This window comes from Eptesicus fuscus, chromosome 10 (genome assembly GCF_027574615.1).
Source record: "Eptesicus fuscus isolate TK198812 chromosome 10, DD_ASM_mEF_20220401, whole genome shotgun sequence".
NCBI classification, from domain to species: domain Eukaryota; kingdom Metazoa; phylum Chordata; class Mammalia; order Chiroptera; family Vespertilionidae; genus Eptesicus; species Eptesicus fuscus.
This window is the reverse complement of record NC_072482.1, coordinates 13,836,405-13,857,953: the sequence shown is the minus strand read 5'-3', so window position 1 is coordinate 13,857,953 and position 21,549 is coordinate 13,836,405. Positions and strand designations below refer to the sequence as shown.

Below are 21,549 nucleotides of genomic sequence, written 5' to 3'. Positions count from 1 at the left end.
GGGCCCGCCCAGCCGAGCCCGGCGCAGGCGCAGGGAGAGGCCGCGTGGGGCGCGGGGGGAGGCGGCGCTTGGCCGGAGGGGCCCGCGGCGGGATATTCCGGGGCGGCGAGAGCGGTACGGAGGGGAGGCGGGGGTGGGGGCGTCCTGCTCCTAACGCTTTACTTCCTCCGCTTTCCTTGCCTGCAGTGCGGGAGGCGCGCTTCCCGGGGTGCGTGAGCGAGCAGAGGCCGGAGGGGGCTGAGGATAGGCGCCTTGGGGCTCGGGGGCTGTGGGAGGGGAGGGGAGGTCTCGTACCCGGACCCTCCTCCCTCCCACCCCCAAGGGCGGCGCGGGGCTCCCGTGGCGTCTGCGCCCCGCGCCCGGGCGGCGCTCACCTGCTTCCCAGGAGTTTGGGGCCGGCGGCGCGGGCCGGGGCGAGCTGCGGGCAGGCCTTGGCGAGGTGTCCTCGGCCGGTCCCTCTGGCGCGGCACGTCCCTCCGAGTTTGTCTGCTTCTCTCGTCCTCGCTCCCCTTCCCAGTTCGGATCTGGAGATAACTCGGTGACTTGTTGGTCAGGCGTTTTGTGGTGTGGAGAGTGAGTCCACTGCTTTCGCTGTCCTGCGATGAGTGCTTCCGCGGCTCCCGGGGCTTCCCTGGTTTCTCATTTCATCAGAGGCCGCGTCTGCCAGGGATTAAGGCTGGATAAATAGAGAGCTAAGCTGAGCGGGAGATAGATGTGTGTGCGCGCGCGCGCCTGTGCGGACACTTGTGCAGGAGTGCATCACCCACACAATTAGGCACAGGGTACCAACTGGTTCGTTTAACTTTGGGTTCCTGGAAGGTTTTCTCCCCTTCAGTCTTGAAGGGGCTTGGTGTGGAGACAAAAAGGGAAGTACCGCTTTTCACAGAGGGCAGTACATGATCTTTGCCACCCGAAGAGATCGAAAGGGCTGCATTTATAAAGAGGTTAACAAAAGGGCCTGTGACAGAGTCATTTTGGGTTATCGGGTTATTGGGAAAAGCTGGGAGGTTGGGCGATGCTTAACCCTGGGCTGCCGGACCGGGAAGGGCACTGCCTACCTGCCGGTGAGCCTGGCTCCTGTGGCGTGTCAGTGTCTCGGGGCTTTCCGAAGCGTTCATTAGTGGCTTGTGGAATGAGGTTATCAGTTTTGATCTAGTGCAGTTCAAACCGAACTCCCAGTCCAACCGAGTCCCATTGATTAGTTGGAAATCAGCTTAGTGGATCATTAAAGGAAAAAAAGAAACAGAAGATAGCGGGGTGCGTTGTCCTTGTAAGGGTAAATATCGTTTCTTGACACTTGTTTCAGGTATACACACATGTGTTAGTGTACTAAGAGATGTTAGAAAATGTGTCTGTGTATAACAGAAAAGCTTGAAACATATTGGTTACCTGTTTGCCCTCTTGCCTTCTTTAACCTGAATTTTCATTAATTTAAACCTGTCCTTGAGGATGCAGTTAGCACACCAGGAATCTATAATAATAAAATCGTAATATGCTAATTAGACCGGACGTCCTTCCAGATGACCTTCTCGACAAAGCCACGGCGGCAGGGAGCCGAGCCCTTTGCACGAATTTTGTGCATCGGGCCTCTAGTATACAGTAAAGAACAGAGTGGGTCTCCTTCAGGAGTTTACTGCCCAAGAAGAAAGACGGTCAGTCACTCTTCACTCGTTGGAAATGCGTGCGATCGGAGAACAGGATTTTGTTGGAGTAGGAGCAAGACTTTTAGATGAAAAGGCATCTACTCTAGTGTTTGTTTTTTGGGTGGAATTGTCCATTTTACCATTAGAGCTTCTCGGATGTGTATTTCCTATGAAACACTATACATATTGTTGATTCTGTGGTTGTAAAGCTGCCGTGATCCATTGCCGGATAGCACTTGTGACGGTTATCTAGAAAGTGGAGATGGAGGCCATACTTGCCTGGTTTTTTGGACCTCTGAGGATCACTTCCTGGTTCATGGGTCATTTGTTATGTATTATTATTTTTAAGAATGCAGTTATCAATCTGAACATGTGGTGGATTCCTGATCTGTTCCTGCCAGTGCCTACCTAACTGGGGTCACACATGTTAACAGACAGAGATGAGAATAGTATGAAGTGCATTGTGGAATTCTTGAAGGAACAGTGGCCAAAATGTTTTATTATTGCTCCTGAATATGAAGGGTAAAAATCTCTTCTGGATTCCATTTTTCAGGAGGTGCTCTCATGGGCAGGCTCTCCTCAGCAACTGGAATCTTAGATGATGCAAGAGTGCTTACAGCCTGTCTTGCCCCACTTCTGTCTTGGGGATTATGACACCTGGACCCACATTAGGTGGATTTTCCCATTGCTTTCATGGTTGTGCGAGAGCTTAGGAGGGTCTCAAAAACCCGGTAATGATTTAGCTGTCCTTTTTATTTTTAAATATATTTCATTGATTTTTTTTTACAGAGAGGAAGGGAGAGGGATAGACAGTTAGAAACATCAATGAGAGAGAAACATCGATTAGCTGCCTCCTGCACACCCCCCATTGGGGATATGCCCACAACGAAGGTACGTGCCCTTGACTGGAATCGAACTTGGGACCCTTCAGTCCACAGGCCGACGCTCTATCCACTGAGCCAAACCGGTTAGGGCTAGCCGTCCTTTTTAAAGGCTGATGGTTCTGGGTTGTAGCTCACTCGGGTGCGATTTTACAATCACAACCAGCATGTAAGAGAGAACTATGATTCAGATCCCAGAAATGTTGCTCTGGTTCAGGTAATATGCTCTCTTATTAAGAAAGGTACTAGGTTGCTTATTATTCACTAGTGAAACAACTCAGAGTTGGAAAGTCTCCCTGTCCAAAACTTCCAAAAAAAAAAAAAAAAAAAATCACCTATGTCCCTAAAAAAGAGAGGGAGTACTTTTCCATGTTTACTTTAACTTGAAAAACACTTTTAGGCCGGGCCAGTGGGCCTCAGTAGTTGAGTGTTGACCCATGAACCAGGAAGTTACGGTTCGATTCCCGGTCAGGGCACGTGCTTAGGTTGCGGGCTCGATCCCTAGTAGTGGGCATGCAGGAGGCAGCAGATCAGTGATTCTCTCTCATCATTGATGTTTCTCTCTCTCCCTCTCCCTTCCTCTCTCTGAAATAAATAAAAACATTAAAAAAAGAAAAGAAAACCACACACACACACTCTTAGGACTGAGTGATCTTAAAGAGACACTGATAGTGCTGCCCTGAGAAGAGGGAGTGAGGCCGTTCTCCCTGTGAGGATTCGGGGAAACAAACTGCTTATTCTGGCCCCTGCCCCCTACTGCTTGATGTAGAAAGGGATTCCCCACTTTAAAATGACCGCTTACATGAATGACACTAAAGCACAGCCCCTTCCATGCCTCTTTGCTCTTCCCAGTTACCCTTGCTTGGCAGAGTCATGAAGGCCTGGAGAAGCTGATCCCAAGGTCACAGACTTAGCAGCAGAGGGGAGGGCAGGGTGGAGGAGGTAGGTTTCTATCAGCAGCATTTCCTGTTTGAGTCCAGGGACTCCTCTAGGCGCTTCCTTTCCTCCTTTGCCCACCTCCCCACCGGACAGCTCCATAAACCTGGCTTCTTGCCGCTGGCCCACTAGAGGTGGTGCTAGGAAGGAAAAACCTACACCATTGAGTAGAACTGAACTTTGCGCACTTTCTCTGAGTCTGACCATACTTGATTATTACAAACTTATTTTTGGACTCTAGAGGTTAGGATACCTGGGAAGTCGGGATTGAGGAGGAGTTTGAATGATTGAGAATTGTCAGCTATATTTTAGGACCACACACAGCTTTAAATACTTTTGTGACAAGGTGGGGAGAGGTGAATAAATAAACACAGGACAAGAGTTCTGGAAACATTTTTGTTTTGTGAATCAAATGGAGAAATGGGGTCTTCAGTGGCAGCCCTGGCACAAACAGCTCATCGTGCTGAAGAATACACTGTGAAGACTCAGTTTGGCAGGGGAATCGGGTCAGCTTCAGCTCTTTGCCTAGGCTGTGCTGGATGTCGTACAGATAGTTATTGAAAAGACAGCTTTTTAATTCCTGAGTTTTTAAAGATTATAGGGCAGCCTTGATAGAGAAGCATGAGTCCTTGTCCTGTGTGGGGTGTGTTTTTTTTTCCTGTGAATTGTATTAGTGGTTAAAGCAGCATCTTAGCTGGGCAGGTATTGTGCAGGGTGTAATAGAAACAGCCTTCTAATCTTGAACGAGTCAACAAGTCACTTAGCATTTCAGACTTCATTTCTAGTCTGCAAAATGGTACTGACATTATTGAGCCCCCAGAACCATTCACAGTCCTTAGCTGATTCAGTCCCTTGCAGATTGTTGCTCTTGGTTATTTGTCTTTGTGTTTCCATTGGGTGCTCAGGAATGAAATCATCCAAGAAAGTAATCTGTGTGAAAGTGCTTTGAGAATTGTAACATGCTATCCTCGTGTGAGGTTAAAAAAGATTCCCGGAAGAGGGTCAGTGGACACCAAAACAGGAGTGAGTTTTTAAGCAACAGGTAAGAGTACTTGTGGGTCCAGAATGATTGGGGTGAAACCTGCAGGAGATGGCAGGGTCCTGGGATTTCCTTTCCTTGGTTCCTCGAAGCTGCCAAGCCTCTGCGTTTTCCTGCTTTAGCTGAGAGGACGTCTGCCTCCTCAGGCTTGTGGGGTTTCTCCTGTTTGTGGGTGCTTTGCTGCATTTGATTTCTTAGTGTTTCTCTTCCGTCCCGTTCCTTAGGAACAGAATCTCCTCTAAGCACTCCTTTATGATTGTGGAGCTTTTATTTGTTTAGTCTCTTTTCTGTAGAGCCCATTCCTGTTGAAAAGCCTTTGACATGTATGTAACATGCCTCACCTAAAGATGGAAACCGTTCATGTGGAAACAATGTGTAATTATATACAGGGCTGTGATACTAAGTACATTTCCATGATCCTCAAGTAACGGTACTTTCCAGTTTTCCACAAAGCATCCATTATTTTTTTCAGTCAGTCTCTGTGTATTAAAATTAGTTAAAAATGAGCTCTCAGTGGGTAGGAGGTCCCTCCCGCCCCCCAAGTCACTGGGAGAAAGGCACAAGAAAGACCACCAATCCCCCTACATGGAGCCTTCTGGAGGATGAGTTGCAGATTAATTTTATTCACTTGACAGATACTCACTGAGCTGCATTTGTGTGCCAGGCACTGTTCTGGGTCCTGAGTGTGCAGCACTGTACAGGGCGGGCAGGCAGGCACGGCCCTGCCCTCACTGAGCGCCCTTCCAGTGGGATCTATAAGGTGATGCCAAGTGAAAAACTCACCTCTGTGTACCTGAAATGTACCGTCCTCCCTGGCTTCCACAGCTGAAGGCAGATCTTCAAGTTAAATCAGGTGGAAAATGGGCATGGTTCTTGGGTTGTAAGTAATTTATCCTTTCCTTTCTTCCTTCTCTCCTTTTTTTTTAAAAAATATGTTTTTATTGATTTCAGAGAGGAAGGAAGAGGGAGAGAGAAACATCAGTGATGAGAGAGAATCATTGATTGGCTGCCTCCTGCACGCCCCCTACTGGGGATCCAGCCTGCAGCCTGGACATGTGCCCTGATAATCGAACCTGGGACCTTTCAATCCTCAGGCCGACACTCTATCCACTGAGCCAAACCAGCTAGGGTATCTTTTCTTCTCTTTCTCCCTCCTCTCCCCTCCCCTGCCCTCCCCTCCCTTCCTCTGTCCTCCCCTCTCCCCTGCCCTCCCCTCCCTTCCCCCTGTCCTTCCTTCTCTCCCTTTCTCCTTTCCTTCCTCCCTCCCTCCCTTTCTTCCTTTGCCCTCCCCCCTCTTCCTCCTCCTCTCCCCTTCCCCCTTTTGGAGAGGTTGTGATTCATAGACCAAACCTGAAGGGCAATACTCTGTGCTGACCAGAAAATGGCATGAAAAGCCATCTCTGGCACTGGAGTCGTCTGAACACCTGGCCTCCTCTGAGTGAGAGTGTTGTAGAGGAGGAAGTATCATTGGGGTTATTTTCCGTGCAAACATAAGACTCGGTGTTGAAATAAAGCATTATATATAGACTACATTTAAAGTGAATCAGGGCCTGTGTCTACAGGATGGATTTATGTTAGGAAATAACATCAAGGCCAATCAAAGTTACTTTGAAGTAAATTGCTGCCTCCATTATTCTTCCTTGATTCAAACCGGTCATTTAGTGGTGGGATGCGGTGTTTTTTACAGTGGGCAGTGTGGCACCAGGCCTGGGGATGATTCCAGGGGCCTGTAAACATAGCATGAGCCAGTCCTGCCGCCGCCAACAGCACGATGGTCTCCTAAAGCATGTTTGCGTGTGAAGTCCCGGTTCCCGGCAGACAGAGAAGAGCTCTACAGCAGCGGTCGCCAACCTTTCGGACCTCACGGACCACCAGTGGTCCGCGGACCACCGGCTGCCGACCGCTGCTCTGCAGTGTGTCTGGAGCCATGAGTAGGGGTGTCTTTCTTTGGCTACTTCATTTACTTTATTCCATCAGTGTTGATGGCACTACTCCAGGGGACCTGCTGAGGTCTTGCTGGGGTGGGAGTAGAGGAAGCCACAGACTTTTTTTTAAGAAATAAAAGATGATCTATCTATCTATCTATCTATCTATCTTTACAATAAGTGAATAATTTGGTTCCTTTGTGCTTTCAAGTTTGTAGGAAGGCTTACTGTTGTCCATTTGATGTCTTAGGCCCTTTGGGCCTGAAGGTCATCATTAGGTCACCAAGAGCTAGTGAAAAGTCCTTGAATCAGGCCCTTCCGTGTGCAACTGTAAGAGCTCCCTGGAGACAGGAATGTGTCCTCTTGTGTTTGAGGACAGGACAAGTATTCCTCATGATCTGAGTCTGTGCGGTTCCTGAATTCCTGCAAGGAGTTCAGACGCCACGTTATCAAGATTTCTGTGGTTTCTGAGTTTGAGTAGCAAGAACTAGAATGTTAAGGGTTATCAGCTTTAAAACAACAACAACAACAAAAAACCCCACAAGGAATATCAGCTTTGTTTTTTAAAAAGTACCTAAATTTTCCCGGCCGATGTTGTTCAGTGGTTGAGAACCCATGAACCAGGAGGTCGCGGTTCAATTCCCGGTCGGGGCACATGCCGGGGTTGTGGGTTCGATCCCCATGTGGGGTGTGCAGGAGGCAGCTGATGGATGATTCTCTCTAATCATTGATGTTCTCTCTCTCTCTCCCTCTCCCTCCCTCCCTCCTTCCTTCTTCTCCCTTCCTCTCTCTGAAATCAATAAAAACATATTTTTAAAAAGTACCTAAATTAAAAAAAAAAAAGTACCTAAATTTATTCACTGTTTGAGTTTGGATCCTGGAAGTTGGAGCAGTGAGAGTTCTTTGGGCTGCCCAGCCGTCCTCAGTGCTCAGGAGGGGTAGCATCTGATGCTGCAGTTTTGCACGAGGCTTCATGGAGGAATTGCACTTGGAGTTGGGTCAGACTTAGCCGGGCAGAGATGGGCATAGGCTGGGGGGCTTGTGAGCAAGGCCCTGCGAGGCCTGGGTGTGTTTGCGCACACACTGCCCTGAAGAGCTCAGGCACCTTGAAGGACGGGGTTTGTTATACTCAAGCCAGGAAAGTTCTGGGAAGCCCCCAGGCACCTCTGCAGGTCTTGGACTAACATAAGTGTTGTTGAGGAAGCAGAGTGGTGTGAAGGGGCAGGTGTCTCCTTCTCAGGAGCGGACGTGTGGGTGGTGCTGGGCTAACCTCGAGGGCTCTGGAGGAGCCGAGGAGCCTCCTCTCTCAGGAGCGTGGCCAAGATGGGCGGTAACTGCAGCCTGGACCAGGACTGCTGTTCAGAGCAGGTTTTTAAAAAGCCAGTTGTCAGTTATTGCTCCATTATGGAGCTCTTGCCACCGACACCGCAGATTGTCTTGAAAACTTAAATTGGGTTACAATGAAAAATTTTAACCTGATGTTCATCTATATTGCCGTTGATTCAGCAAACATTGAGTTGGGTATGAGTAAAATGTGCATGGAACAAGGATGATTTAACAGTTGGAAAAATACTAATTTTTAAATTAAAGTTACCATGTTAACGCTGTTGACTAAGAGCAAGGGCTCAGGAAGCTGACTATTTGGGTATAAGTTACACCGTTGTCACTCCTGTCTGTGTGACCTTGGCCACGTTATCTCACGTCTCCGGGCCTCGTTTCCTCATGTGCAAAATGGGGCCAATTACAGCGCCCGTTTCCTAGAGTTGTGTGAGGCTTAAATGGGATGATAATGTAAAGCATTTAGTCCAGTGCCTGGACCATAATGACTGCTCAGTACATTTTCATAAAGGAAACAGGAAGAGACCAGATTACCCTTACAGCTGCTTCTGACCCTGAGCTTCCTTGTGTGAGGTGAGTTTTGTATGGTAGAGTGAGGCTGGAGGGTGTGGTGAAAAGAACCTTGGATGGAAACTGGGTCCACTTCTGGTTCTGGTTCTGCCCTTGGCTAGTCGCGGGGCTTTACATAAGTCACTTCATCTCTCTGTGTCTCAGTTTCCTAATCTGTGAAATGAGATGCGACTAGATGATGATGACGACGATGATGATGAAGACAGCTAATAGGTATTGAGTGCCAGACACTGCGCCCTGTGCTCTGAACGGCTCACGCCATGGCCACCTGTGAGTACGTGTTACTCACAGATGGGGACACGGGAGCTCCGGTTCCTTCTGCAGCGTTACCTCGCTACCCAGGTAAAGCTTGCCTCATCCAGTAGTCCTCAATGCTGTGCGTTAGATGTTAGTAGTTCTGCAAGTTAGCCGACTCCTTTTGCACTTAATTTTTCGACCATACTTCCATTTTGGCCAGTGCTTACTGGGTCGTCATAAGGAAAACACTGGAGAGTAGGCCTGTGATTTGAGGCTAAATTGCAGTTAAAAAGCATTTCTAAAGTGTGTAGATATTCCTGTGGAGGTAAACGTGGGTTCCCTGCCCCCACACCCTTATGAAATAAAGTCTCACTTTGAGGTGTTTCGAACTTGGGCAAAGCTGTATGTAAACACTCCGGTGGGGAGCCTCTCTTAGCAGGGCTCTCGCAGAGGCCCTCTGCAGCCGAACGTGGGGAGGGAAGAACAGGCCTGTTTTGCAGTTGGAAATACTAGCTGGCTGTAGGTTTTTCGTAAACACGCCCCTACCTGATGCCCAGGTGTTGCAGGAAACGGGGTTGCCATGTGTTCTAGGGAGCCACTGGGCTGCGGCTGTGCAAGCTGGAGCACTAGTGTTGGGTCGGGGTTCGCTCTCCCGTACCCCACGTTAGCTGCAGGGTGGGGCAGGTCGTTGTTCTGTGTTACGATGTTGTTTGGGAGACTGACCCAAATAGAGACTTTGGTCGGTGACTTGTCAAAGGCTTCGTTTGGCTCCACTTTGCTAGCCTTGAGCTGTCCAGATGTCCTGGCGTTGACATGTGGGGGAAAGGTGATGTGACAGACAACCTGGGCAGTGGCTCAGACCATCTGCTTTCCTTCCGGGGGTAGAAGTTCTGGTCTCAGGAGGCCGTGAGTGTCAACAAGGCCGCAGTGTGCAGGTTTCCTTTGTGGAGGACTTGGAACGCGGTCGCCGGCTGGCTGTGTAGCAGGGATCGATGCTTCCCTCCGGCCCGTGGGAGCGATGTGGTGATGAAGGCACTGTCTGTGCTGTTGTGTTCCTTACGGCGAGAACTGCTGTGGGTCATGCCGGCTCCCTGACCCCAGCTAGAATATGAATCAGCAGAATTGTAGCTGGAGTTCCAGCTAATCATCTGCGTACCTTTTAACCACTGAGATTTATATTTAGTGACGAATGATCCTGTGCTGGAAGTGCTGTCTCCCACACAGGTCCCCAACAGTCTTTATTAAAAAACAACAACAAAGAACACTGGCTCTGAGGAAGGCCACTGACTTAACAATAAAATCTTCCCCTTTCTTTTTCTGCAGGATTTGCCCTCTGGGGATCCCATGGCTTTCTTGACTGGGCTAAGGGGCCCTTTCGCCCACATCAGCAGAGCCCTCAGCCAGCGCTGTTTCAGGTAACTTTCCCCAGGAAGCTCTTCAAGCTGCATCTTTGATCAGCCTCCCATCAGGGCTGGGTATTTTGGTGACTAGAACGGGAGTGGAAACTCAGGGAGGTGGGCCTTGGGTCAGGAAGCTGAAGGAATCAGACTGAGCTGGGGCCTGGTGAGGTCAGGTGAGGGGCACAGGAACGGAGGTGGCGGTGCTGTGAGAGGCGGGATAGGGAGAGGCATGTGGTGGAAGATGGAACTTTTCAGTCCTTGCCCGACTTGAGTGAATCTGACAACTCTTAACCCTGTGGTTTCCCCCAGTGCATCGAAACCTCCTATTTAAAAACTGGAGTCGTTTTTAAAAAGTTACTTACTACCGAAAACGCAAGCATGACGGAAGTGTGACAGCCTCCCCGCCTTTTGGACGCTCACCCGGGGGGAGAGCACAGTTGCATTCCTGTTGGCAAACATGCCTTTTGGCCCCGTCCGTGCACTCCTTTCACAGGCGCTTACCGAGCACCGTGTCTGGGTTGGTAATGGAGAGATGAATAAGAATTGCTTCCTGCCCTGGAAGAGTTCTCACAGTTGGCCATGGGAGCAAACTTGGAAACAAATAACTGGAAGGAAATGTGACAAGGGTAATAATAGAGGTTTGTATGGTGCTGTGGAAGGCCCGAGACCAGAGCTGCTAATGGAGGAGGAGGAGGAGGAGAAGGAGGAAAGGAGAGTGGAGGCGGCCTTCCCAGAAGGGGAGAGGGAGCAGGCCCTGGGCCAGCCTCGGGGAAGACTGCGGGGGCCGTGTGCTGGGCGAGCTCCAGAGCTTCCCGGCCACTGGGGCACAGGGCGGGTGTGTAGGTGGTAGGAGATGGTACCTTAGCAGGCAGGTGCCATGGGGCCAGGTTGTTGACAGTTAGACAGTGGGAAACCATTGAACACTCCTAAGCCGGGGAGTGAGTGGCCTCAGTTTACATTCTAAAAAGAGCTCTTGGTTGGCGTAGTGAGATGCACTGGGAGCCGGTTAGGACACAACGTCATAATCTTGGTGTGAGAGAGTGAGCTGCTGAATCTAGGAAGTGTTGATGGGGTGGAGGGAGAGGACAGAGCTGCTTCGGAGGCAGGATCAGTAGGACTGGCAGCAGCGGATGGTGATGGAGAGAGAGGCGTATGGCTTGGGTGCCGGAGTTTCTGGAGAAGCCGTGATCTCGATGGGAAATGCAGCCGCAGGGGGAAGATCTCAAGGGGAGGCGACGAGGTCAGAGTGGGGCCTCCTGTGAGTAGCTGCAGGATGTGGAGTGAGTTTAGAGGGGAAACACAGGACTAGAACACAGGAGACAAGTGGGGCTGGAGATGGAGGTTACTAGTTGGAAGCGATGGGCATAGATAAAATGGCCCAGAATAGGCATGTGGGGGGAGAGGAGGGGACCTGGGGCCACCTGGGGAACTCCAGCACGTAAGGTGCCAGCATCAGGAAAATGGAAATCCACTGTCCTCAGATTACTTAATAGTAGCTTGTCTGCCTTTAATAGGGACCTGTTTAAAAAATATTTCTAAAAATGAAATATTAACAAAAAACCACAAATTTATTTCGAGTGGGGGAAAATGCATTAAAACAGAAGAGTGTTACCTTGACATATCTCCTGTCTCTGCTAGGTGGTGTCAACAGACTCCCTTAGCAGACCTACTCACTCATCTCTCTGGTTCCCAGCAACATATAGATGAGAAAATTTGGGAATCAGTATAGTCTGGGGGAGCAGGTTTTGCAGGCTAGGTAGTGGGTGAGGCCTGGCCCATAAGGTATTCCCTTAATGCTCAGAGTCCTTTTGGAAATCAAAGGCTTTCAATTCAGGCTGCCATGAAGTTGGTTGTAACAGAAAAGCGGGTTCCCTTTAAAACCCTTTAAAACCCATCCGAGTCAAGATCTTGACCCGTCAGCGGAAGCTTTTGTCTGTGCCGGGTACAGAGAAGCCCTCAGGAGCACCTGCCTCCCGTCGGAGCTTGGGTGGGTCTCTGTCCAGCGTGTTGTTGCTAACGCGCGCTCTGTCCCACCCCGGCCTCCGCACCGGACCAGGAGAGGTGCAGGTCTCAGACTTCTTTCTCTCCCACCAGCACCACCGGGACCCTCAGTGCGATTCAGAAGATGACACGGGTGCGTGTGGTGGACAACAGTGCCCTGGGGAACACCCCGTACCATCGCCCTCCCCGCTGCATCCACGTCTATACCAAGAACGGGGTGGGCAAGGTGGGTGACCGCATCCTGCTGGCCATCAAGGGACAGAAGAAAAAGGCGCTCATTGTGGGGCATCGCATGCCCGGCCCTCGGATGACCCCCAGGTTCGACTCCAATAACGTGGTCCTCATTGAGGACAACGGGAACCCCGTGGGCACCCGCATTAAGACGCCCATCCCCACCAGCCTGCGCCGGAGGGAAGGCGAGTTTTCCAAGGTGCTGGCCATTGCTCAGAACTTTGTGTGAGCAGAGCCAGCCGCCGCTGCCGCGGGGCTCAGGAAGGAGCCGTTCGGAAAACCGCGCCCTCCTTGCTGGCGGGGAGCTTGGGGTCCCGTGGCTGGGGAACAGTGTCCTGTGAGAAATAAACATGTTCACATGTGTCTCCTTCTTGAGCTTTCTGGAATGGGGTTGGGAGGTAAATGGCACGGAAGCAGTTACAAGGTGGCCAACCCGTGTCAGGCCCCAGACGGCAGTGTCTGCATGGAGCAGCCTCGGAGCTCCCGGGAGCCTCAGGCTCTGGGAGGTGAGGGGGCAACCAAATGCCCGTTGGTAAATGTGCAGTGGAAGCCGTCACTTCTAACCAGGCAGACCCTCCCCCATTCGGAGTGCCCTCTCCCTGTGTCGGAGGCCTGGGTTAGGAGGGGGGTACGGAGAGGACTGGGTTGTCATGAACAAGAGCAGAGGGACTTGTTTCATGGAGTGGGATGTTGCCTTTAGGCTCTGACAGGACCCAGGCAGCCATCCCTCCTCTGCTGTGGGGCGCCCTGTCCGGGACCAGAGCCGCCTCTACGCCCACAGAGGAGGGGAGAGGGACGAGCCCTGTGTTTTGGGGATGACTGGTCTTGGGCCCGTGCAGGTGGTTCAATGGCAGTTTATCTTCCATTTATTTATTGGTCTCCTTGGGGCGGTTTGGGGTCTCTCCTGGTTCCTTTGATGGAACCTCCTTAGCTCATTTATGAATTCATTCATTCAGAATATCTTGGGCGCTAACTCATTAAATGATCCAGAGGCCTCTGAGAGGCAGAGTCGCATAATGATGAAGAACTCTGTCCTGTAGCCAGACTGTCTGGCTTTTATGGTGACTTTGAGCAAGTTCTCTAACTCCTCTGCCCCTCAGTTTCCTTACCAGTAAAATGGGGATGTAATCATGCTACCTACGCGACAGGGCTGATGTGAGAGTTTCGTGAGCTAGTACCTGTGAATGCCTGGCGGTAATAAGCACTCGGCAGGTATGAGCTATTTTCTGTCACCATTACTGAGCATGTGCAGGCACAGGGAAACGGGTGAGTCTACGCAGACGTGGTCCTTGTTCCTGTGGGGCTTACTGTGCCCTCGGGGTCATCGACACAGATCACACAGTTGCTTAAACGCAAACCCCTCGGTGCAAACAGGTGCCCACGACGGAGGGCTTCGACTTTCCCAGTGGGACTGGAGGCAGCCTCCTGAGAAAGGGTTGCATCAGCTGCTTTCTGAAGAACGAGCAGGCATTGTGATGGGAGTCGCAACAGCGGTTACCTGGGAGCGGGGAGGAGTGTAGACTGAAAAGGGCAGGAGGCACCGTATGGGTGCTGGGTTGTTTGAGGTCTGGGCGGAAGTTGAACGAATGTGTCCATCTGAACTAATTAGGAAGCTGTGTACTTGGATGCACTCTATGTGCTTTATACCTTAGTAAACCAATGGAGAGGCATTAGCGAGGTGAGAGGTGTGTGTGGTGGGGTGGGGGGGATGTTTCAGCAGAGGGAAGAGCATGTGCAAACCCCTGTGGTGGGAGGGAACGGGGTAACTAACTCCCAGGGACGGAAGGAACAGCCAGCGTGGCTGGAGCAGGAGCGCAGGAGCGCGTGGTGTGGGGCGAGGCTGCAGGAGGAGCCGTGGGAAGGAGGCTTCCCGTCGGAGGGCCTGGGGTACTGCTGTGGAGTATTCAGCGAGCAGGGCAGGGTGGTGGGAGGGAAGGCATGGTTCTGTTTGCTCTGTGGAGAGGGCTGCGGGAGGCCAGCATGGATGGTATAGGCTTTGTTGGAGACTGCGAGAGGACGGCATGTTGGACTAGGACGGGCGATGGAAGGGAGCGGAAGCCTTTAGGCGGAAGAGTTGGCTGGGCTTGGTAATGCGTTAATACGGAGGGGGGCAGGGGAGGGCTGAGAATGGGCCTCGGTTTCTGGCTTCCATCCATGCCTGTACGGTTGGTCCTGACCAGCCCTGCCCTGGGGGGCCCTGGGAGAGGCCTGAGCGTGGGGGCGGAAGAGCAGTGAGGGCATCTGAGTGGGGTGCCTTTGAGACAGCCAGCAGATGTCAAGTAGGTAGCTGGCTATAAATAAACTCTTAAATTGGAATAGCACTTAGCATCTATTTTGAAAGCCTCTATGTGTATGTGCATATTCTTGGTGTTCTTCAGACCTTAGGTTTGGCAGACACTGGTCCTGCTTTTAGGATGGAGACACTGAGTTTCAGAGGTCACATGATTTCTTAGGTGCTAAGGCGGGTCTCCAAGCCCGATCCCGGGACTCCCAACTCAGGTCGTCCCACACCGTGAGGGGGTTGCTGCCGAGGAGTCCTTCCCATCTTGAGTCGATTCTCACTGGCTGTGACCCCAGAGAATGGTCCAGTTCTCCCGTGTCCAGTGGGCACGTGGGGAGCCTCTTGCCTGCTAAGCCTTGACTGCCAGGAAGCGAACACGGGCTTTTAGCTTCTGTCTTCCCGGTGGAGCGGTGCACCGCTCCCCGGGCTTCTCCGACGGAGCTGGATTCCAGGCACCTCTGGGTGTTTTAGGAGCTGATGTCCCTCTCCATCTGGCCTCTGGAAGGGCCAGTAGACTCTGTGGCGTGGTCGCGGCAGTGGCGCCCGGCCAAGGAGGAGGAATCACACCCGGGCCAGGCCTGCTTTGCCCGTGGCGAGTGTCTCCTCGGCGGCAGCAGCTGGCCCTCAGCAAGCTCTTCACTTCTGTTTCTGGGCTGCTTCCCAAAGGCTGCAGGAGGAGGGGACCCCGCTCCCCCCCCCCCCCCCCCCACCGGAGGTAAAGGAGAGGTGGGATTGGCATTCTCATCCTGGCACCGCCTGCCCAGGGGCTGGGCCTTTGCTCCGACCGGGCAGCTTGACCTGAGTTGTTGTCTCGCTTTGCAGGTCACTTGCTCTCTGGGGTCGGGCTCACTCCTCTCTCCTTAGTCAGCAGAACGTGTGCTCATCCTTCCACGCGCTCCCAGGCCACTGGCTGCTCAGCTGCACCCCCTCCCCCCCTTCCCGTGTTAAGGTTTACCCAAGTCACTCCAGTGACTGTCCTCGCTGCCCCCTCTCCTGGTCTCCCGTGGGCTCACCACGCCTCCCAAGGTGTTCCTGCTGCCCGCTGGAAGGCTGCGGTTTCCACAAAGCCGCTGGCCAGAGCCCACGCTCTGACGCAGGCCCGCGCCGCACACAGCCCAGAATAGCCTCGGCGTTACTGCTTTTCCAGCTGCCCTATCACTTTGCAAACCGGGATCTAATTTGCTGTCCACCCTCCACACCCCAGCCTCTCGGCCGGTACTGCTTTCTTTGCTCATAAAATATTTATAATCACAGATTATGTTTCCCTATGCGTATAAACTTGCTTTTGTTTTTTTCCCCTCCCGTGCCCGTCAGAAGCTGCCCCCGACGGGTCAAAGAGCCTCATCTCTCCGGGTTCACAGCCTTCACTGCAGTGTCTGCTGACGTGCCCGCCGAGGTGCCCGGCCCCACTCCTGGTTGGGCTCCCTCTGCCGCACCGCTGCGGGGGGAATGTGGTGGGAAGGGCTGCAGACTGGAGGCTGTGGTCGGGAGACCAGGGCTCCAGTCGGGCCTGTGCTGCTAACTCCAGGGTCACTTTGGGCAAGCCACCACTTGTGGGGGGGTGGCATGGAGGCCTGGTGCTCGGGACCCAGCAGTGGGGCGCCTCTGGAGCAGACCAGGCCCGGCTCTGACTGCAGCCCTTGCCCCAGCCACCTTGAAGGGCGTGCCCTTGGCTGCAGATGGGGACCCGGCCAAGAATGTGCAGAGATCATCCTGTCACCGTAAACACTCCTGGAGAAGCGGCCGGCCACTTCCTGGATGACAGGCAGTTCCCTCCTGGAACTCTCGCGCTCAGCCTTGTTCCAGCGGAGGGCAGTGAGAGCCCCACTGTTACAGGCAGCATGCACCCGGGCATGAGGCATGCCGCCTCCCCAGCAGGGGGGCGAGTCCCAGGCCTGGGGCGGGGGGAGGGGGGGGCAGTGGGGTCCTCTGGCCTCGCCTGGGCACAGCCTCCTTAGGTTCCCTCCTCCACCCTCTCACCGCCTTTCTTGGCTTCTCATGTTCTCTCATGTTCTTTGAGAATTCTTGTTTTTGAAGAAAATTGCATGATACTGGAATACTTAACTGAAATTCAAATCTGTCCAGCAGCTGCATTTCTTTCCTTCCTCTAATTGGGTAATCCAATCTTTAACAAGAAGCTTCGGGGCTTTGTTTTATTCTCGCCCACCTGGAGGATGGCTGTAGATCAAAGTTCAGTCCCCCCTCAGCATTTTAGACAATTGCTGAATCGTTTTGCTAAATATTAGTAATTTTCCAAATTATTTGGGCTTCCTAAAGCTCAAAATGGTCATAAGTTTGCTTCTCAATTTTCAACATCAAGCCAGTTTCTTTGTGTTTAAGCCAGTGGTTTCCATCCTGATTCAGGAATGGGGATAATCAGTTGTCATTGGCTCGATATTATGACAGGCTACCTCCTAAGACATACCAGGTGTCAAGTATCTCATTTAAAAAGGAAAGGCAATTTAAACGCATTTTATCTTGAGAATTTCACAAGAGCTCTTGAATAATTGGGATGCCCTTGGATATTATGAAACCTTGATTGGCAGTTGATTTTAGGCCAGGTGTTTGCTTGGCAAATTGAGTCACCTCTTGGTCAATTGGGACTGATCAAAGCCCTGCTCCCCGCCGCGCGGTACCACCTCCTGAGGGCAGGGAGGGCAGAGAAGCAGAGGCCTGGAGGAGCTCTCCCACGTGCTGGCCTTGGCAGGGCTGCCGTGCCTGGCCCCCGGCGGACTTCCTGGCCTGGGAGTGGGCTGTGCCGCCCCATCCCACAGGCTAACCCAGTGCCCTCGTTGGCCGGCTCCCACAGGCCAGGGAGCAGAGCTCTCGTTTGTCCACTTACCTCACCGGCACTGTCCGTAGCCAGCTGAGTTAACTCATCGTTTTGCTGCCAGCTCTGGTTAAAGGTTTGCTGGTGAAGAAACCTTGCTTGAAACGAGGTTTTAGGGTTGTCTGTGGATTTCGTTTCTCCAGGCTGGTCCCCACGATATGCAAACACTGAGAATTAGTTATAGAGTTCTCCATTTATTTTTCAGCCTTTGCTGCACGTCTTCTGCCCCATAGGCTTCCCTTTGTACTTAATGAAGTTGCTCTCTGGCAGGTAACTGCTTGCAGAGAGATAGTACATGTATCTATATTTTTTCTTTTGTTACACATAAAAATTAATTTTAGTCTTACCCATTCCCTATATAAAATCATGTATTTATGTTTTCTTAAATTAAAAAAATATTTTTTATTGATTTTTTTGACAGAGAGAGAGAGAGAGAGAGAGAGAAACATCAATGTGAATATGCCTCCTGCATGTTCCCTACTGGGGATCGAGCCCACAGCCAGGGCATGTGCCCTGACCAGGAATCAAACCGGCAACTTGTATTTATTTTTTGTTAATTGTCACCTGAGAATATTTTTTTTCAATTGATTTTTTTTTTTTAGACGACTCTAAGGGGGAGTGTGGGGGGAGGGAGGGAGGAAGGAAGAGAGAGAGAGAGAGAGAGAGAGAGAGAGAGAGAGAATATTGATGTGAGTGAGACACATTCATTGGTTGCCTCCCGCATATGCCCCGACTGGGGGTGGGGATCAAACCTGCACCCAGGTACTCACCTTTGGTGAGCGGGCTCTAATCCTGAGCAACACTGTCCAGGGCTGAACCGGCAACTTTTGGTGCACAGGACGATGCCCAACCAGCTGAGCCTTGTTGGCCAGGGCTATGTTTTTTAAAAGCCTGATGCTGAGTGAATTAGGAGTGCATTGTCATGATGTCTGCAAAAATGGTCAACTGATGAATCTCAATGAGTATATGGTGATTGTACCATTCTTTCCACCTTTTTTAAGTTTGACATTTTCAAATAATAATGTCAAGGATAAAAGAAATAGAAAGGAATTAAAAAATTCTGATGAAACCAAACCTATGTTTGAACTGTGTTCCCCCTGGCCAGGGCCCCGGCTGGGTCTGCTGAGCTAGTAGCTCTGCACTGGCCACGGGATTGGACAGTTCAGAAGCAGGAGTCCACCCACCCGCTGCCCACACTCCAGCTCCTGGCTCCACCTTTCACACCACCCCTCCCCCTCCCTGTGGCCTGGGCTTGGGCTGTATTCTTTCCTTCTTTCATTTTAGGAACAAGACTATTGTATTTCTTTTAACTCTGTGTTCTGAACATCTGGCACATAGTAGGTATGCAGTAAATGTCATTAATAAATTGCTTCTGTTCAAGTTTGTGGTGAATTGTTTTTTAAAAGTATATATTTTTACTAGCGTTCCCGTTGCAGGAAAAATCCTGCAATAGGATTTCCTGCTGCACTCTACCCTGCCTCCGCTCCTCCCTTGTCGCCCGCCCCGCCTTCTCCGCCAGCCCGCCTGCTTTTCCCTTCTCCCCCAGCCCTGCCTCCGCTCCTCCCTTGTCGCCGGCCCCGCCTTCTCCGCCAGCCCGCCTGCTTTTCCCTTCGCCCCCGGCCCTGACTTCGCTCCTCCCTTGTCGCCCGCCCCGCCTTCTCCGCCAGCCCGCCTGCTTTTCCCTTCGCCCCCGGCCCTGACTTCGCTCCTCCCTTGTCGCCTGCCCCGCCTTCTCCTCCAGCCCGCCTGCTTTTCCCTTCGCCCCCGGCCCTGCCTTCGCTCCTCCCTTCTCCTCCCCCCGGCTTGCTTGCTTCTCCGAAGCTTTACTCCCTTCTGCAGCTCTTGGCTTCTTTCCACGCTGTCTTGATATGCAAATTAGCCGCCATCTTTGTTGAGGTAATTTGCATACTTGTCCTGATTGGTTGGTGGGCGTGACTTGGCTGGTGGGTGTGGCTTGGGCGTAGCGAAGGTGCGGTCAATTTGCATATTTGTCTATTATTAGATAGGATTGATTTCAAAGAGGAAGGGAGAGGAAGAGAGAGAGAGGAGAGAGAGAAACATCATTCATTGATGAGAGGGAATCATGATCGGTTGCCTCCTGCACGCCCCCTACTGGGGATCGAGTCCTTAACCTGGGCTTGTGCCCTGACTGGGAATTGAACTGTGACCTCCTGGTTCAACCACTGAGCCACCTGGGCAAGGCTGTGGTGAGTTTTTAAGGGAATGGAGAGCTTTGTGCTTCCTAAGCAACCTTTGTTTCCTTTGGTGACACGTGGTTGGGAATGCATAGGAGCCTTTCTCACTGGGCAAGCGCTTGCCAGAGCTCACCCTCCCAGGAGTTTATTTCAATACAAAACAGGTGTGGCTTGGACCTTTCACTCCAACCATGTAGAGTTGGGGCTGAGGAGGCCCCCGAATTTCCCAGGTGGAAGTAGAAGATTCAGGATGGGAACTCGGCTTTTCTGGTTCCCAGTCCAGTGCTTTTCAGAACCTCACCACGTCAGTGAGCACTGTTTTTTACCGCTGAGTTTAAAGCCCTTTGGACTAAAGTTGGATTTTTAAAACCTTCACCATGCCTACCGAGCCTGTGGGGTGGAAAGCAACTGCGTGTGAGGAGTTGGGAGGATCTCGGCTGCCCTGCCGAGCCTGTGTTCCCCGAGGTGAGGCGGCGGTTTGGTGTGTGCCGTGGAGATGGGACGCGGAGCAGCAGGACGCTTGTGCTGCTGTGGTCTGAAGCCCCGCCTCTGGCCCCTTCATTCCCACTGGGCCCCCGAGCTTCAGATCCCATCTCTGTGCTTCCTCCTCCTCCTCCTGAGTAGCAGGGCGCGTCCTCAGGGGGTCCTTGTGGTTTCTGAACACCACACGGCAACCTCGACCTCTGCCAGCGCTCCTCCTGCATCATAGTCTCACCTCCACCATCGCACCTCCCGCTGGCTGCTGGGCTTCCTCCAGCCGCCGTGACCACTGCGGGGGCAGGTCGGGCTGCTGTCCTTATTTCATAGGCAGAACGCTTAGCGTGCAGTGGTCTTTTTATTACTCTGTGGCCCTGTAGTGCACGGTCACCCCTTTGTCACGGTCAGGCCCACTGGCTCTGAGCAGTGTCCGGCCGTTCACTGCCGTTCCCCTCTGCTTAGTAGGTGCACAAAATATCGAGAGCTCCAAAGTTAGAATTTGGATTCTCAGTTTAGGAGATGTCTCCTATAGGAGTTGGCAAAAATTAAGACATCTACGGAGTATTTCCAAGGACCGCTGCTGGCCAGGGTTGCTTATCTCCGTGTAGATCCTTACCCAGTGGATTTCACCCGCACTGGCCGGACGCCCAGTGTTTCCTGCTCATAGGATACCTCCCCATGCCAGGGCCAGACTGATAAGCCTGTTAAACTGGAGTGCGCATTCATGTGCAAAGAATCAATGTGTGATTTTTTGGAGGGGACCCATGGTGAGGTGTGGCTTTTGGCCATACCTTTGATGTCTGACCAGGACGAGCTAGGCGGAAAAGGAGCCCTTACCTGGAACTTGGTGTCTTTCTTTCCCAAATATAAAATGCTGTACCTTGCCCTGGCTGGTGTGGCTCCGGTGGTTGAGCGTCGTCCGGTGCACTGAAAGGTCGCCGGTTCGATTCCTGATCATCATGGCACATGTTCAGGTTTTGGGTTTGATCCCTGGTTGGGGTGCATGCGGGAGGCAGTTGATCAATGTCTCTCACATCAATGTTTCTCTCCCTCTCTCTCAAAATCAATAAAAACACATTAAAAAAATACTGTACCCTTTTCTGGACTTGCTTTTGATCACAGATATTTTTATACCTTCACCTATTCAGGCAACAATAAAGAAGATAGCTGCAGGTGGCTGTGAGGCAGGCTTCCTACCGCGGCTCAGAGGGCAGCACTCCCTGCAGGCTGGGGGGTATGGGAGGGTCGAAGGGACAAGGTGAATTGAAACAGCTCAGTCCTGGGCTCACATTCCTTGGTGTCCTGGGAGGCAGTCAGCAGTCCTCGGGCTTAGGCAGGGGACAGAAAGAACGGGAGCGAAAGCGGAAAACAAACAGGAAGATGCGGGTGATGGCAGGTGACGATGCAGCGCCGGAAGTTGGCCTCAGTGCGCGTCAGGACCAGGTGTTGGTTGCTTCTTGCTGACCAAGCTCTGCCACCTTCCTCCATCTTATGTCCTCCCCCTCCCCACCCAGAGGGCTGTTGAATAAATGTGCTTACTGATGGACTAAAGTTGGATTTTTAGG

General features: G+C 52.0%; 1 protein-coding gene across 8 annotated transcripts; it reads left to right on the top strand.

Annotated features, from left to right (window-relative positions):
• The first annotated feature begins 8 nt into the window (after positions 1–8).
• On the top strand, positions 9–12,566 carry MRPL14 (mitochondrial ribosomal protein L14). 8 transcript variants are annotated; one of them, XM_008153239.3, is made up of 3 exons: positions 9–114; positions 9,893–9,984; positions 12,064–12,566. In XM_008153239.3, exons 2-3 carry the CDS (start codon positions 9,914–9,916, stop codon positions 12,428–12,430), a joined length of 438 nt encoding a protein of 145 aa, XP_008151461.1. In that variant the 5' UTR covers positions 9–114; positions 9,893–9,913; the 3' UTR covers positions 12,431–12,566. The 8 variants fall into 8 exon arrangements, with proteins under 8 accessions (XP_008151461.1, XP_054578471.1, XP_054578470.1 ...); XM_054722496.1 differs by lacking the exon at positions 9–114 and adding an exon at positions 189–208; XM_054722495.1 differs by lacking the exon at positions 9–114 and adding an exon at positions 1,255–1,276.
• Positions 12,567–21,549: the final 8,983 nt, after the last annotated feature.

Bases quoted from the DNA above. Each gene is read 5' to 3' on its own strand.
- MRPL14 (XM_054722492.1), top strand. From the start codon at position 8,624: ATGGGGACACGGGAGCTCCGGTTCCTTCTGCAGCGTTACCTCGCTACC. The intron at 8,675-9,892 runs GTAAAGCTTGCC...CTTTTTCTGCAG, and splicing joins AGCGTTACCTCGCTACCCAG to GATTTGCCCTCTGGGGATCC. The intron at 9,985-12,063 runs GTAACTTTCCCC...CTCTCCCACCAG, and splicing joins CTCAGCCAGCGCTGTTTCAG to CACCACCGGGACCCTCAGTG.